This window comes from Cololabis saira, chromosome 17, assembly GCF_033807715.1.
Source record: "Cololabis saira isolate AMF1-May2022 chromosome 17, fColSai1.1, whole genome shotgun sequence".
In the NCBI taxonomy this organism is placed as follows: domain Eukaryota; kingdom Metazoa; phylum Chordata; class Actinopteri; order Beloniformes; family Belonidae; genus Cololabis; species Cololabis saira.
This window is the reverse complement of record NC_084603.1, coordinates 9,863,107-9,880,330: the sequence shown is the minus strand read 5'-3', so window position 1 is coordinate 9,880,330 and position 17,224 is coordinate 9,863,107. Positions and strand designations below refer to the sequence as shown.

At 41.3% G+C, this 17,224-nt stretch overlaps 1 protein-coding gene across 1 annotated transcript in view; it reads left to right on the top strand.

Moving 5' to 3' along the window:
- lyst (lysosomal trafficking regulator) overlaps nt 1-17,224 on the top strand; it is an 85,796-nt gene that overhangs the window by 43,860 nt on the left and 24,712 nt on the right. Inside the window, 19 exon segments of the mRNA XM_061745876.1 lie at nt 1,490-1,701; nt 1,803-1,869; nt 2,257-2,366; nt 2,779-3,148; nt 3,224-3,380; nt 3,473-3,622; nt 3,624-3,644; nt 3,747-3,907; nt 5,374-5,564; nt 6,152-6,397; nt 7,600-7,773; nt 9,342-9,491; nt 10,911-11,048; nt 11,129-11,327; nt 11,417-11,545; nt 12,829-13,453; nt 13,596-13,776; nt 16,676-16,845; nt 16,984-17,214. Of these exon segments, the coding sequence (XP_061601860.1) occupies nt 1,490-1,701; nt 1,803-1,869; nt 2,257-2,366; nt 2,779-3,148; nt 3,224-3,380; nt 3,473-3,622; nt 3,624-3,644; nt 3,747-3,907; nt 5,374-5,564; nt 6,152-6,397; nt 7,600-7,773; nt 9,342-9,491; nt 10,911-11,048; nt 11,129-11,327; nt 11,417-11,545; nt 12,829-13,453; nt 13,596-13,776; nt 16,676-16,845; nt 16,984-17,214 (3,682 nt within the window).

Below are 17,224 nucleotides of genomic sequence, written 5' to 3'. Positions count from 1 at the left end.
TCGATCTCTAAACCTGCCTACTTTTAGGCCTTGGGAAATCTTTCCCCTCGCACTCTTAAACTGATATTTAGGTCTGTTTAATTATTGCTTTGCATTTACTTGAATTTACTTAAATATCTTATATTGAGCGCCATGAAGCGTTTTTCTTTTATATTATGCTGTATTGCATTCGCATACAGGCTGGTTGGGCGCTATCAAAAAGCAACATCCTCATTTTTTGTGGACTCTTGAGGATATTTTGCAATACGAAGTGACTAGTTTTTATTGCATATGTATGACACAGCAGAAAATGGCCTTGAGTCTCTTGTGTCAGTTCTGCCTCTCCTCTCTGGTCTTGCAGGTTGAGAATGTGGCCTGATTACACTTGTTTTCACTTTAATCCCCTCAGAATAGAGTCATTGTTTTACTTTTTACAACTCCAAGCAGCGAGACTGCGTTGCCTCATAAGCTGGATCTTGTGACTTAAAGTCCCACACGGATGGAGATCCTAACTTCCTGGAAAACTAATGTCATGGAAAATAAGGAATGCTTCATTTTTTAATTCATAGTGAATAATTGAATCATTAAGCTCCAACCAACGCAGATACGGTTTTTATTCTTTTTTTTGTGTTTGTTTTTCAGAATCATTTTCAAGATAAGTCATCGGTAACATATCCCTGCTGCTTCATTTGTAGACATTAAAATCACTTGTAATATTTTAGAAATAGGACTTTAATTAACCACATTTGAAAGAAACTACCCAGTGAATGTCCTAAGTTATCGTCACTAACTTTTCAATCTGGCATCTAGTGTAAGATCTTCATTTTTGCTAATGTTTTAATCACATTTCCTTGGTGTGTTGCGTTTTTACTCTGTTACCAGCTTCTTCCGTTCAGTGGCATCAAATTAAGTGAGATGGCTTTATTTTTTTGAGAAGTGAGGAATATATGTGGTTGCTTGCTTTAATTTAGCCGCAGACCAAACACAAGCGTCACCAAAGCAGCAGGATTAATAGTGCTTCGTTTACACTTCATAGTTTAGTAAAACCTTAACTGCCCTTGAAGGGAAAAATTGCTTGAGTCGACTGTTATATTTATTGAAAGCCGTATATATCTGCATGTGTGAGTGTCAGATGATAGTAAATCGTGTAGCCATGAAGAGGGAAAGGAGCAGGCTTCATTAATAAAAGGAGGTCTCAGCCATGTGGGATGCAAGTGCCCGCTGGGCTGCACTCCTGTAAATCATGAGGGAACTCCCATGCTGCTCTGAGGCTGATCACAGCCCTCAGGCTAATTTATTATACGTTGAGCCGGCTCCAACCATGGGAGGATGGAGCAGAAGAAGGGAATGCCTGGATTATATATAAAGCAGTCGAAGCAGCACAGGCTGGCAGACTGTGTGTATGTATGTGTTGGTGAGCGCGCTGTGCCCGTTGATTATGTCCATGCCTGTGCGCTGGTGTTTTGGTGTGTCTCTGATCTTTCCCCGCTGCCTGTGGTTGCTCTCTTAGGAGGGAAGGTGGAGTCAGCTGGGTTGCAGGAGTTTTCAGCGATGGCGGACAGGCCTGGGTGTGGCGTGCTGGTGTTCCCTGAGATCTGCACAATGGAGCTCCAGCTTCTCGCCTCCGGCTCCCCTGACCTGGAGGTTGTGAGCCACGTGTTTTACAGCCTGCTGGGTGCAGTGCATGCCAACCACCACAATGCTGCCTTGCTCTATGAACAGGTCAGGCTTCTTTCTCTTCGTGTTAGTCTTATTTCCTCTCGTGTTTCACTGTTGAGCTGTGCTAAAAATATTTAAATTACACCTTGTTCTGCTTTTTACAGGGAGGAGTTAAAACTATCCTACGTGGCTTTTACAACATCCTCAGTCAAACAGACCCCTCCCTTACAGGTCGGTTTATCAGGCTTATTTTTTTTAACCGACATTACCAGATGTTTTTTAGGAGTATCATCTTTGTGGGGAAAAATAGGCACAGTGTTCTTGAGCTTGTTTAGTTTTCCTTCTCATGACATCTAAACTTGGCCTTTGGGCCTAAAACATCATGTTTAGTTTAGCTACTCTTAGTAATCCTTCGAAACTTCTGTACCCAATTATTTTCAAGTAGTTTCCCGAGATGAGATGGGATTTTTTTTTTTTTTTTATGTATTAGATTAAATTCTTTACCCGAGTTACTTGTTTGCAAGTAGTGGTTGTTTTTTATTGTCTTTGGTATTTGGGCGCTCACCACAGTGGATAAAAATTGCTTGTGTCATCTGCTCTTTATTGGTCTATATTCAGATTGCCAGACTGTGCTTGTGGAGCTGCTTGTTGCCATGGTGAGCCAGCGAGTAACAGCGGAGGAGCTGGCTCTGTTGATCCGCCTCTTCCTGGAAAAGAACCCTCCTGCTGTAAATGTTGCCCTCTTTACTTACATTCATGTTGTAGATGTTTATTTTATTTCAAAGTTCTTCCTGTCGCACACTTTTTCTCACTTTGTGTTTATTTAAAACGCGTCGGCACATAAGGCTCCCTTTACCTGCATTTATACTGCATGCAGTTAACATTAATACTCGAGTGTGCAGAACAGACGTGATGCTTTAACTCATTAGCACGCGTCTGTGTTTAACCTGCATCTGACGGCAGAAATCATTATCACATTGTCTCCAAGTGCTACTTTTCTGAAAGGAAGACTTATTTTTAACCGTGTGAGAACGATGGTGCAACAAGAAGCGATGTGTCTTGCTTCATTGTTCGTTTTCATTTGTAACTAATTTGGAGAGTTATCCTAACTTTCTTTCTTTCTTATTTACTTTGTTCCAGGACATTTTATTGAAGGGTGTATTACAAATCATCAAAGCCAACATGAGTGTGGAGCCTCTTCACTTTCTGACCTTTCCAATAATCCTCGAGGCGTCGGCGCCAGGGGGGTTGTCCCCCGGCTCCAGACAGAACTGTGCCGCCGGAGGGAAAAGTGTCGGGATGCTGTGGAAGGGCAAACTGTCTCCTGGTCGCAAGGAGGGCGATGCCGAGTACCGGCCGAGCCACATCCGTTCCTCTCCCTGGCACATGGCCCCTCTCCACCTGCCACTAGTGGGGCAGAACTGCTGGCCCCATATGGCCAGCGGCTTTAGTGCTTCAATGTGGCTCAGACTGCCAGAACAGGAGGAGAAGGACGGGGACAGAAACAAGGGTGAGATGCTGATTTAGTATTTTTGCATAATGTTGATAAACATTAAGGTGTTTTAAGACCCTGGTTGTTTTCCAGAAGAAAGTAACGCTCCTTCAACTGAGTTGCCCAATGGCTCACATAAGTCTGCAACAAGATCAGGAGAGGAAGACCTCACTCATGTTCTTTCCATGGGCTCCAAGGCTCTAATGCTCCAAGTGTGGTCAGACTTCTCTACCGGCTCGCTTGTATTCAGGTGAGCTCCAGCGTACGCCACAGTATATATGAAGAACTGCTATTGCTGTCGGTAGCTTACGGGCCTTCTGTTGAACTGTGGTCTCCTCACAGGATTTGTATAGACCCGAATGATGAGATAAAAGCAGGGCTGTTGGCGCAGGCAGATTCTGGTGAGGGACTGCTCCAACGAGGGCAATGGCAGCATCTCAGTCTCACTTACAGCCAGCAGCCAGAGGGCAAGAAGAGCATCCACGGCCGTGTGTGTGTGGGTGTGTGGCATCTGGTGAGAGAGCCTGGCACAATTTGTGTTCGATTTGATTAGGTTGCTCTGGTGAATTGACGAAAATGAAATTAACTTTAAAAAAAAAAAAAATGTTTTCTTTAGGAAATGTGAGGTTTCTTTGGACTACACCCTACCCAGGAAACCCAGTCTATCATCTGACAGCAACAAAACCTTCTGCATGCTGGGCCACTGTGCGCTGTCCTCTGAGGAGCTGACGAAGCAGGGTGGACGCTGGAGCATGGGCACTGTGCTCCTCTTCAACGGTAGAAGTCCTGTCATATTATTCTGACTAAAATCATGTATCCGCAAGCTTTCAGACTAGGGATGGGCGGTATGGACTAAAAAACGTATCACGACAATTTCTGGCATTTATCCCCATAACGATAAAAATGACGATTAAAAAAAAATACCAATTCATCTCCACCTTTGGAGCCCCCAAATCACTGCTCTAAAAGTATACTAAATGCTACTAAACGTCATCAATGGGAATTTTTCTTTCTTTCTTTCTTTCTTTCTTTCTTTCTTTCTTTCTTTCTTTCTTTCTTTCTTTCTTTCTTTCTTTCTTTCTTTCTTTCTTTCTTTCTTTCTTTCTTTCTTTCAGGCTCATTTCCTTCCTTCCTTCCTTTCTTTCAGGCTCATTTCCTTCCTTCCTTCTTTTCTCCCTTCCTTCCTTATTTCCATGTTTTCTTCCTTCCTTCCTTATTTCCATGTTTTCTTCCTTCCTTCCTTCCTTCCATCCTTCCTTCCTTCCTTCCTTCCTTGCTTCTTTTTTCCCTTCCTTCCTTCTTTCCTCCTGCTCTCTCCTTCCTTCCTTCCTTCCTTCCTTCCTTCCTTCCTTCCTTCCTTCCTTCCTTCCTTCCTTCCTTCCTTCCTTCCTTCCTTCCTTCACATACATTGTGCGTGGATTTAACGCAGAACTATAAATCAGCTTTACACAAAAACATCAACGGGAATTTATTGTTTTTACCGCGAGATGACAAATTCTTATTGTGAGGAATTTTTTTGACAGTATATCGTGAACGGTGAAATATCGCCCATTCCTATTTCAGACTTTAGATCCCAGCCCTTATCATCCTACTCTGCATGCAAGTACAGCCGGCTTTAATCTTTCAGAACTTCATGTATCCTTGGTTCTTCTGGCCGGCAGTACCACGGCTTCTTTCTTACACACATCATTTGCAGAACTGTGCATAAACGGTTTGTGCTACATGTGCATTTGGTAAGCTGTACAAGGCTGTGCCTGGTGTGATGTGTGACAGGCTCTGGATTCCCAGCATTCTGCTGGAAGTGTCACTGAAGGCTGCCCTTGTTGGCCTAAATTAGCTGTGAATGGCTTGCATCTCAGCAACCTCAACCTGTGAACCCAGCTGATGTATTTAGACAGGCTTCGGTGTGACCGGGAGTTTCTTCTCATTAAAGTGAGACTGGAATTCCAAGATTTTAAAAATACATGAAACAAGATGTACTGTAACATGGCACATCAAATGTCTCACTATTTGTGAACTAATTACCTCTTACTAGCTGGAAAATAAATGTAATAGTTATAATAATTGAGTCATGCTCTTGATTCAAAGTCAAATTTAAACTTCTTTCATTTACAAACGACCAATAAACAGTGCGTTTACCTCTGGCAGAATATATTGGCCATTTGAGAGAAGATGTGTAAGTTAAAACTGTTTGACTCCTGTAATGTTTTCCTTTCTAATGTTTGTTTGCCTGCTCGTATTAGGGGCGAGAATAGGATCTGAGGAGGCTTTCTTCCTGTACTCCAGCGGGCCTGACCTCACTTCCATCATGCCCTGCAAGTACGGCAAGCCTGCTGGCTCTTTCTCCAAATTTGTCACTCAGGAAGGTCTGAAGTGTGAACATGTCAGAGAGATTCTGATGACAAACAAAGATCTAGACACAACGTCTTTGGTTGTAAGTCCTTTTTACCATCACCACTCACAGTGTAATTAGTTAGCGTTGGAAAAATGAAAGTTGTACTGTCTTTTCTTCATCTGTTACACAGTTTCTGAATGTCAGATGTTATCTGATACTTGAACTTCTGATGCAAGTCTTCTGTTCTGCATATCAAAACCCTCCTCTGTTTCATTTATTGCTTAATTTCATTGTATCTGAGCGATGTGCTATTTCTGTTAGCCTTGATAAACTATATTACATAACAGGAAGTAGTATTCCATAAATGCAAAAGAGCTATTAAAGTTAAGCTGAAGCTATTTCAATGGGGCTGAGATGAGTTTTTTTCTTCATTAAATACTAATGGCTTGATTGATGATGGTTGTGCTGATTAAAAAATGAAAAGAATAGATAATTTTAGCCATTCTCTCCAACTTCTCATTTCTCACCACGTCAAGCCACCACTCTTTTGCAGTGGCTAGGTGGAGATTTCGATTAAAACATAAGGGTTCAGAATTGCACTTATGACAATTGCAATTATGAAACATATTATAACAGACTACTTAAATGTCTGAAAATGCTAAAAGATGCTTTGTGTTTCTACACAGGAGAGCTTGGCAGTAGTGTATGCCCCCAGCAGTCCAAGAGTTTACACGATCTACGAGCCTGTAATCAGACTGCGAGGTACGGCCAAGACCGTCATCACCCAGCGGCCCTTCAGCTCCAAAGAGGTGCAGAGTGTTTCCCTGGAACCCAACGCTCTCAGAGCTCTCCGCCCCACTGAAATCCAAAGCCTGCAGAGCGTCCTGCATAACATCGGAGGAACGGGAACGTTTGTCTTCCTGTTTGCGCAGGTAGGATGATTTATAGTTTTGGTGAAGCTCTGCAGGCAGAAGCCTCAGTGACCATATGTCTTAACCCTTGTGCTGTCTTTGGGTCAAAATGACCTAATTCTCCTATCCTTCTTTCCTACTGCTCTCTCCTTCCTTCTTCATTCCTCTTTTCTTTCTTCCTTCCTTCCTTCCTTCCTTCCTTCCTTCCTTCCTTCCTTCCTTCCTTCCTTCCTTCCTTCCTTCCTTCCTTCCTTCCTTCCTTCCTTCCTTCCTTCCTTCCTCCTGCTCTTTCCTTCCTTCTTCCCTTCCTCTTTTCTCCCTTCCTTCCTTCTTTCCTTGTTTTTTTTCCCTTCCTTCCTTCCTTCCTTCCTTCCTTCCTTCCTTCCTTCCTTCCTTCCTTCCTTCCTTCCTTCCTTCCTTCCTTCCTTCCTTCCTTCCTTCCTTCCTCCTGCTCTTTCCTTCCTTCTTCCCTTCCTCTTTTCTCCCTTCCTTCCTTGTTTTTTTCCCTTCCTTCCTTCCTTCCTTCCTTCCTTCCTTCCTTCCTTCCTTCCTTCCTTCCTTCCTTCCTTCCTTCCTTCCTTCCTTCCTTCTTTTCTCCCTTCCATCTTTCTTCCCTTCCTTCTTTCCCCCTTCCTTTTCATTCTTCCTTCCTTCCTTCTTTCCTCCTGCTCTCTCCTTCCTTCCTTCCTTCCTTCCTTCCTTCCTTCCTTCCTTCCTTCCTTCCTTCCTTCCTTCCTTCCTTCCTTCCTTCCTTCCGTCCTTCCTTCCTTCCTCCCGTCCTTATTTTCTCCCTTCCTTCCTTCTTTCTTTCCTTCTTTTCATTCTTCCTTCTTTCCTCCCTTCTTCTCCTCCTTCCTTGACCCGAAGACAACACAAGGGTTAAAAAATTAAATATTAGGAAATATACGAAATTTCTATATTGTGTTCCTCACATTTTATAATGGCGATGCATTACAGTTACTCCACTGGAGGATAGTTACTTTGAATAAAGAATATAAACATTTCGGAACCAAAATTTAAGCGAAATGACAAAGGTGTATATTTTTTAATTAATTACCTCCCTTTTGATTCTGTATTTACAAAGTTATTAATCTAATTCTGAAAGTCTAATTTTATTGTGTTACTTTTGTAATGTATGAAAAGTATTAGTATAAATGAGTGTAACCTCAGTTATTGTAGAAATTGATTTTTTTCTGATCTCTGGGGGGCTCTGGGGCGTCCAGACGGTGGAGCTGAGTGACTGTGAGAAGACCCAGGCTCTCGCTCTACAAGTCCTGCTCTCTCTCTGCAAATTTAACCAACACCGCATCCACGAAATGGACTGTTACCATGGTTACTCTATGATCCATCAGGTCCTCATCAAGTCCAAATGCATCGTAGGATATCATATACTGAAAGTGAGTCACGTCTCGAACTCTTTGCTCTCTTCACCTCCTGCAGCTTCTGCTACAAGAGCTGACCTATGAAGTAAAGAAATATTCAACATTGCTCTTTTCTTTTTCTTTTTTTTTGTTCTTTTTCCATTTTCCTGTCATGGATGTGATCCATCCTGAGGCAGCGGTGCCTCTCTGAGCCAGTGTCGATGACCCTGCTGTTACTTGACACTCTGACTATGACTGTAATAGAGTTGTGTGATGGCTGTGTGCTGAAATGGATTCTGTCTGATTTGATGAAGCACTGAGTGCCTGCACACTCACGCAGCACCTCTCATTGCCCCTTTCACTTTAGACTCCCATATCCTGTACTACTGTATGAAAAAGCAACATGCTGTGTCTACTAGGGCTGTTCGATTTTGCCCAAAAATAAAATCTCTATTTTTTTCTCTCAAAATCCGATTTACGATTACGATTATTTTGTGAATTGACAAAAGGCAAAGAAATGATTTCAAATATGCTGTTTTTTTATTGAACATTTGCCCCATTGGGCTTTAAGTGTAAACTTTGCTCTTATTAAACCAAAAATGAATGAATAAAGTGCAAAACTCTGTAAAATAAGTTGAAAAAAAGTTTTAAAAAATATAATAAAATATAAAGTTTTATCTCTGAAAAAAAAATCAGCAAATCAGCACTTGCAAACATACAGTAAGTTATATTTCCAATTAAATAAAACAAGACATTTTCTAATTAAACTAAACTGGGTCTTTGCATGCTAAATAATAATGCAACCCATGAAGGAGGTAGAGGTGTGTAATGTCAGTCATTACATTTGCTATTCACATTTGCAAGTTTTTTGCAAGGAACACGAGCCGGTCTACCGCATCTGGCTTGAGGGATGCCCGGTGGCGTGTTACAACACCCCCTCCTACACTAAAGAGCCTCTCCGATGGGGCACTTGTCGCAGGTATTGAGAGGTATTTCCATCAATCATTAATTTGGTAAAAGGTAAAAGGTAAACAAAAAAAAAAAAAAGTGAAAAATCGATTTTACGATTTTCACATTTTAACATCGTTCTAATTACATAATCGCGATTACGATTTAAAATCGATTAATCGAACAGCCCTAGTGTCTACTCTTCTTTCCTCCCCATGTAAAGCTTTTCAATTCATGCTATGTACAGTATGACATCGTTCTCCTGCTTCTCTCCAGAGGACTTCAGTGTTCCCCTTTAAGTAGATCGTGACATCCAGTTAGCTGTGTGTAATACTGCACGCTTCTAGTTCACCTCTCACAACCTGAGCCATAAAGGACCTAAGATTCATGACTACTGCAGTGACACTGGCCTCAAATGATGGACTGTGATCAATACAGACAAGTCTGCTCTGAGAGAAATGCCATCCATTTTGATTGATTGATGAGCTCTGCAGGAGTTTGATTGAGAATTCATTGATTTTTCTCCCTGTTTTTGGTTCATCAGTAGGGATCCTCTTTATGTTTCGGTATATGCCTGTTTTGGATGAACAGCGCTCTGTGTATTATTATGGAAACACTAGAAAAGTGACCTTTTCTGCCACATTTTGTCATTCTAGACGTTACTGGACGGTTGCTGCAGTGGATCCATCCTCTTCCTGGGGGACGACGGTCAGTTCCGACTGGACACCGAGTCGGTGGCTGTGGTTCAGGATATAAGGCTTCTCTCGGACATTCTGCTGGACTGGAAGATCTGGGCCAAGGCTGAGGTAAACACTTACAGTGTATTGGCTTTCAATCAGTGTGATTCCCGACCTGTCCTGCATGCACTGCTGTTGTGAAGATGGGCCACAAATCTTCAGTGATGTTTAGTTCAGCGTGCTGTGTGGGGGCAGACAAACACTTCAGCTTGCACCTTCTGAGGTCGTCTCCTATAGATTTTGAAGTTTGGTATTTGCTCTGTTTTACTGAACCTATTCTTCCCTTTGCAAGTAAATATTCCCCATGCAACTGGCTGCATATTAACTCCAGTATATAACCACATATATAGTTGGAAAGAATAAAAGCAGAACAGAAAGTGGTAGCTGTGGAGTTACTTCAGTGGCTTTCATTGTGTCTGGTTGCTTGAAAAATGTGTTAATTTATTAATAATTATTCCTAATAAACAAAGAAAAAGCCCAAAACCCTGTTATCTTTCCCATGTTTTTAAAGGTTTAGATCAGGGGTGTCAAAAATGTGCGGCCCGCGGCCCGCGTGGGGCCCGAGAGAGATTTTCATGCGGCCCGTGAGAAGTTTCCAACGCACAAAACCTAAAAAGGAAGGCATAAATAATTGCCATGAATCGCAGCATATCCGATAATATATTTCTTTTACAAATCCATCGTTATTCCACAAAGAGAGCAGTTTGACATTTTTTTAGTTTTCTAGAATGCATTTGCCGATTTTATTTCTTTGTAGACGGTTGTTTATTTTTATGAACTGACTACTATTATATATTTTCGCAGGAAAAATATCACTGCTAAAAAAAGATGATAGAAGATATTTATTCTGAGAATTTCAGTTTTGAATACGAGGATAGTGACAAAGTAAAACAGTTAAAAAAGAAGTTGCTGACTTTTTCGGCACACTGGCGTAAATATCCACGCAAATTTTTAAAAATAAATACACTTAATTGTACTGGAAAAATCACAAAGAAACACTCGAATGTAATAAGAAAGATTTAGCTTTTAATTAAATTTCCCTATAAAAAAGCGAAATATAAAAAAAACATACTTGTTTCTGTTTATCTTTGTAAAATGATATTAAAAGTATCTTACATAATTTGAAAAAAAAACGAGAAATTTCAAGAAAAGATCCTGAAGAAATACATTTTACATAATTAGAGTGTAAACAAAGTGCATATTTTCTTTAAAATTAACTAAACTGATATTGGATTAGATAACAACAGTAAAACAAAAAGAATTAGAAAAAACATTTTCGCGCCGTTTTGGTTATTTTGAGCGTGCGGCCCGCGAGAAAAAAATTGGTCAAATCCGGCCCGCCAAGCAAAATGAGTTTGACACCCCTGGTTTAGATGAATATTTACTCTGATTTGACTTAATGAAACAATTTCAAGGTTTGAGGAGAAACATAAATGATTTAAGATGTCCACATCTGTATAAATTATTTGTTTGTGTTGTACCTGTTAGTGTGGTGTGTGGGAGACGCTGCTCGCTGCCTTAGAGATCCTCATCAGGGTGCACCACCCCCATCAGGTCTTCAACATCCGTCAGTTCCTCAATGCTGAAGTGGTGCATCGCTTCCTGCTGACATGCCAGGTGTTACAGGTAGCTCACCATTCAGCAAGGTGTTCAGATAACCATCCCCGTGTCATAGATTGTTACTAAGAACAGTGTTTTTTCTTAAGGAGCACCGGGACGAGCATCTGACTGCCATCCCTCAGGAAGTCTGTCTGTCCTTCATTAAAATAATCCAGGAAGTACTTGGGTCTCCTCCAGACATGGATCTGCTCAGACTAATCTGTAACTTCCTGCTGGCTGTCCACCCACCAACCAACACCTACGTCTGCCACACTCCATCCAGCTTTTACTTCTCGCTGCACATAGGTGAGGAAGCGGTGCATCTGAACAAAGCAGCTCTGTATCAAAGTACCATTAGCTTAATGCACTGAGCTCTTCTCTTGCCTCTTTGTCAGATGGGAAGCTGTACCAGGAGAAGGTGCAGTCCATTATGTACTTGAGACACTCCAACAGTGGAGGCAAGTCTGCCAGCAGCTCTGTGATGTCACTGTCCCCGACTGTTTTCGCTGATGCTTCCCACGAAGGTACATCTACTTCAGCTGTGTAGCACTGACCCTAATGTACTCCCAACAGACGACGCCGGAGATAATTAAACACAAATCTTAGGCTTATTGCTAAGATTGACATTATAAATTGAAAAGGTCTTTTTTACGATGCATCTTACAAATGAGTTTACTTATTCATTGGCTCGATCTTCTGTCTCAACAGAATTGCCGTCACACAGGTTTATTCTAAGTACCTAATGAAAACATCAGCATGTCTGTGAAAAAGCTGATGGTTGGGTATTAGGGTGCAAGTGTTTGTTGAATTGTCTCCATCTTCCTGTTTAACTTAAAAAAAAAAAAAAGGAATTTGTACAGCTGTAGCCATCTGTAGCTCTAATAGAGCCTCTCATAGTTGCCAGTGTTTATATGTCTATCCAGCAATTTAATTACACATCAGATGTTTGCATTCTTTTTATGTAAACATCTTTGTTTTAGTTTGAAATCATGTCAAACCTAGCTCAAGTCTCTGACCATGGAGCAGGTTGTTTATGCACGACTACAGGACTGTCTCAGAAAATTAGAATATTATGATAAAGTTCTTTATTTTCTGTAATGCAATTTAAAAAAAAAAAGAAAAAAAAATGTCATACATTCTGGATTCATTACAAATCAACTGAAATATTGCAAGCCTTTTTATTATTTTAATATTGCTGATTATGGCTTACAGTTTAAGATTAAGATTCCCAGAATATTCAAATTTTTTGAGATAGGATATTTGAGTTTTCTTAAGCTGTAAGCCATGATCAGCAATATTAAAATAATAAAAGGCTTGCAATATTTCAGTTGATTTGTAATGAATCCAGAAAGTATGACATTTTTGCATTACAGAAAATAAAGGACTTTATCACAATATTCTAATTTTCTGAGACAGTCCTGTATATAATCTTAATATACAGCTTTTTAAATACAAAACTGCTATTTGAAATGTAAATGTAAAATGTGTGTATGTTTATGTAACCCTTCTGTTTATGGTTTCTTACTGAGCTAAGCAGGAACTTGGAGATATCTCAACACTTTAACAATATGTTTAATATATTATATTATAAGTATATATATATATATATATATATATATATATATATATATATATATATATATATATATATATATATATATATATATACATTGTGTGTGTATGTATGTATGTATGTATGTATATATCCACTTTTAAACAAGCCTAGTAATGTAATAACCTTTCATGTCGCCTTCATTTGTGAGTTTAAAACTGTGTTAAATCTGAGGTGTTCTGTTGCTTTTTCAAGGTAATTTGCACGCTCCTTCCCCTGAGCCTGGAGGTGATGATCAGTCACTACGGCCTCCTAGTCTGGCTCCATCTCCGTACTCCTCGCCCCTGCATACACCTCGACTCGGACACGGCAGCTCAAGCGAACCGGGCGAGGGAGACAGTGTCTCCCTAAACTCTCAGCAAACTCTCGGTAGCACAGAGACCCTCAAGAAGGCTGGAGGTGACGAGCAGCTCCTGAGCAGCTGTGAATCAGCCAAGACGATCTGCGACTCCAAAGATGCGGGGGAGGGAACTGCCCTGCGCACCCCGTCCATCAGTGTGGAGGAGGAGCGGGACGAGGCGGCGGAAGTGGACAGTCTAGCAGAGGGCAGTGTGGGGTTGGCAGAATCTGAGGACAGGTTTGACTGGGCCAGTGATGAGGCGCCGCGCCGCCCTGACAGCCTGAAAGGCATCCAGTCCTTCCAGAGGAGCCACAGCAACCTGGCCAGTCTGGGTCTGGCTTTCCCAGTTCCAAACGGCTCATTAACCGTTGGCCGCTGGCCCAGTGCAGCTGATCGGGGCTCCGCGCCCGAGGACTGGGAAAGCTACACCTACTCCCCTGGCTATGAGAGGACACACAGCAAGACTGAATCTAATGACAGGTGTGCAGTTATACTTTCCTTTGGCAGCTTGATGGATTGTTTAACATTTTCTATGACCTCTATATCTCACATCAGAATGTACTTGAAGTGCTACGTTTGCACCTAATAATTCATGACTAAAGTTTGAATTGTAACATCCCAGGTCCAGTACGGAGGATTGCTTGGTGCTGATCTGCTGTGGGCTCTATGATCTCTTGAGGGGCGTACTGCTGCTGCTGCCTGACCTCATGCTGGAGGAGGTGATGGACAAACTCATCACGCCAGAGGCGCTCGTTGTCCTGGTCAATCACTCCTCTCCGCTCATCCAGCAAGGAGTCATGAAGGTTGGCCTCTTCTTTGAAAACTCGCACACACCGTAAAGCCGGTGGATCTCACTTAGTTTTTACTATTTAATACAGTAACCTGGTGAAGGCGGTGTCAGCTCACTAACATTTTTACAAATTGTATTTATTTTCCATTTTCCATTTTTATTCTTTAGACCAGGGGTCGGCAACCCGTGGCTCTATAGCCGCACGCGGCTCTTTAGCGCCGCCCTAGCGGCTCCCTGGAGCTTTTTCAACAATGTTTGACCTTTTTGTTCCTTTTTTTCTTCCTTTTTTTTCCTTTTTTTCTCTTTTTTTTTTCTTCTTTTTTTCCTTTTTTTCTTCTTTTTCTTTTTTTCTTCCTTTTTTTCTTCCTTTTTCCTCTTTAAACTCGACATTTCAACTTTTTTTTCTCGAAATTTTGACTTTTTTGTCGACATTTTGACTTTTTTGACGACTTATTTCTCGAGATTGTACTTCAACATTAATCTTGACATTTTGACTTTTTTTCTCAACATTTCAACTTTTTTCTCTCAACATTTCGACTTTTTTCTCAACATTTCGACTTTTTTCTCAAGATTGTACTTCAACATTAACCTTGACATTTTGACTTTTTTCTCGAAATTTCTACTTTTTTCTCAACATTTCGACTTTTTTCGCGAAATGTATAATGAAAAAAAAAATCTTCCCCCAGTTATAACTAATATAGATCCATGCAGCATGTGTTGTCTTCATCAAAGGCTGATACAAGACTTTTCATTTTTTGCGGCTCCAGACATATTAGTTTTTTGTGTTTTTGGTCCAATATGGCTCTTTCAACATTTTGGGTTGCCGACCCCTGCTTTAGACCATGCCCAATTTGCACCAACAGCTCCAATTTGATTTTTAAAAATTCTTGACTCAGTACAGGCTGAGAGAGCAGAACTGGATTTATACATTTTACAGCACCGGATTATGCATTGTGAAACTTTTTCATTGCATATACAACAAAATTAACCTGCATATAAAAGCAGAAAAATCTCTTATGCAGGAAAAAAACCCAAGTCAACACAACTTTATACGATAGGACAACTGAGACAGATTACATTTTCCATGAGTGCAGTCTGTAAGAGAAGTGTGTCTGATGTATCATGGTTTAAGGTTTAAGGGTTCCAGGTTAAGGATTCTTGTTTTCAATATTTCATTTGCTTCTTCGAAACACATCCCGAGGGGGGGGTCAACTTTTGGTGCTCAAAACCCCAAACTTTACTTCTCTTAACGCAGAGGATCAGCATCACTGAACGTCTCACCCAACACTGAATGTCTCTGTAGGAGAGTTCAGCAACTTTCCTGGATAAAAAGAAAACCTATTCGAGCTGCTGTGTTTGTGATCATAGTGGTCATAGGTGAGGGTAGGAACACGGATCGACTGCTATGCAGAGAGTCTCGCCTTCTCAGCTCTCTTTCCGCTGCTACGTAGAGATGCAGAATTCACACTACTGCAGATGTTGCATCAATACAAGAGTTTGCATCAGCATCTTCCCATCAACATCACCATCACTCACTGGTGAACAAGAGCCCCAGATACTTGAACTTTACTTGAACTCTACTTGAGTCAGCACCTCGCTGTGACCCAGAGATGGGATTAGACTCTTTTTCTAAATGAGAACTGTGGTCTTGGATTTAAATGTGCTGATCTAGGTACAATAGCAACTATATATGGAAATATTTCTGCTTCAGAAAATATGCTATTGACCCAAAGCATATGCTAATGATCATCTCCACAATGTGTGGCAGCATGGCTGATTTTTATTTGATTATTTAAATTGCAAAATCAAACAAAATGTCTTTGGTGTTGGACTCAGTTATACTGCATACAATGTCAAATAAGGGTGGTTTGCACAAAAAGTAATTATCTTTTTTCCCCAATGCAACTCCAGACCTCTACGCAATCCTGCCGCAATGGCAAGATTATCTTTTTTTTTCATTTTCTAATATATATTTACAGCATGTTGCCTGAATCTAAATGACCACCAAGTCACTTCTGTCTGATATTGCGCAGGTCCATTTTAAACCTTGATGCAATTTAGCTTTTCTAAATTGTGATCAATTTGTATGTTTACATACTTTGGAGATGCAAACAGTTGGTCTAGTGGACCAACTTAAAGGGGACCTATTGTGGCATCTAATACCTATTTTAAACAGGCCTTGAATGTCTTAAAAACAAGCTTTTGATTTTTTTTTTTGCTAAATAAATTAGAAATTCAGCCTCTGAGCCATGTCTTTATCCTCCCATTCTCTAACCTCTTATCTATGTGGGATTCTGAGTGGGCGGTGAGGCTGTGATAATGAGGCACTGTGCTGATTGGCTGCCTGAATGATGCGTAGAAAAACGGCGGAAACTCCAGCCAGCGGAGTTGTTGTTGTTGTTCCGGCCAGAGTTAGTTGTGGGCGTTTTTTCACGCATCGCTCCCGTCGTTACGTAACGTCAGGAGCAGAATCTGAACGGATCGTAGATCCACATCACACCGGATTGCTCATCCGGGCGGCTGTACAGACACTGCAGAATTTGGTTGCTTTCCTCCTTCTCTGAGTTGGCAGGCTGAGGGGAGACACTTTATATATGTTAAAGCAAGAAAAAAACATGTTTTTCATAATAGGTCTCCTTTAAGTTTGCAGATGCCAACAAGAGCTGTGTTGAACAGCTGTTGAACACGATTCCAAACGTCACCACGTATTTGTCTGATGTTCGAAGCCAAGAGAGAACAAAGCGGATTATATGATGTCTATCTAAACACGACACTGTTGAATTCAGCCATCTGTACATGTGCATTCTCATATTTCCAGCCACATTTATGTGCAAATGTGAATTTGAAATTAGCTCTCAGACTTGTACTCTAGTGCTCTCACAGACTTCATATGTTTTGTTCATCTCTTGCAGCTGCTAGACGCCTATTTCAGCAGAGCTGTCAAGGAGCAGAAGGAGAAGTTTCTGAAGAACCACGGCTTCTCACTGCTTGCCAATCAGCTCTACATCCACCAGGGCAGTCAGGGGCTCCTCGAGTGTTTCCTGGAGATGCTGTTTGGACGGCCCGTGGGTCTGGAGGAAGAGTGAGTCCAGGACGGATACGCTTGTCCAGCCACAACATCTAAAGCACCAGAAGCTCATTTTTTCCAAACATTTCATGCATACATTTGTCTGCAATGAGTAATGTGTGAGGAAGACATTGTTTTTTTCTCTATCTGCAGTTTGGACCTAGAGGAGATGGAAAATATCTCACCCTTCAGAAAGCGCTGCATCATCCCAGTCCTGGGTCTTATTGAGAACTCCCTTTATGAGAACTCATTGGTGCACAACATCCTTTGTATGCTGCTGCAACTCGTCAATGCCTGCCCCAAGCTGGCAGACATCCTGCTCGACCACGGGCTGCTCTACGTGCTCTTTAACACCCTCTCCACCCTCAACGGCATGGAGAACGGGTACGGCTGC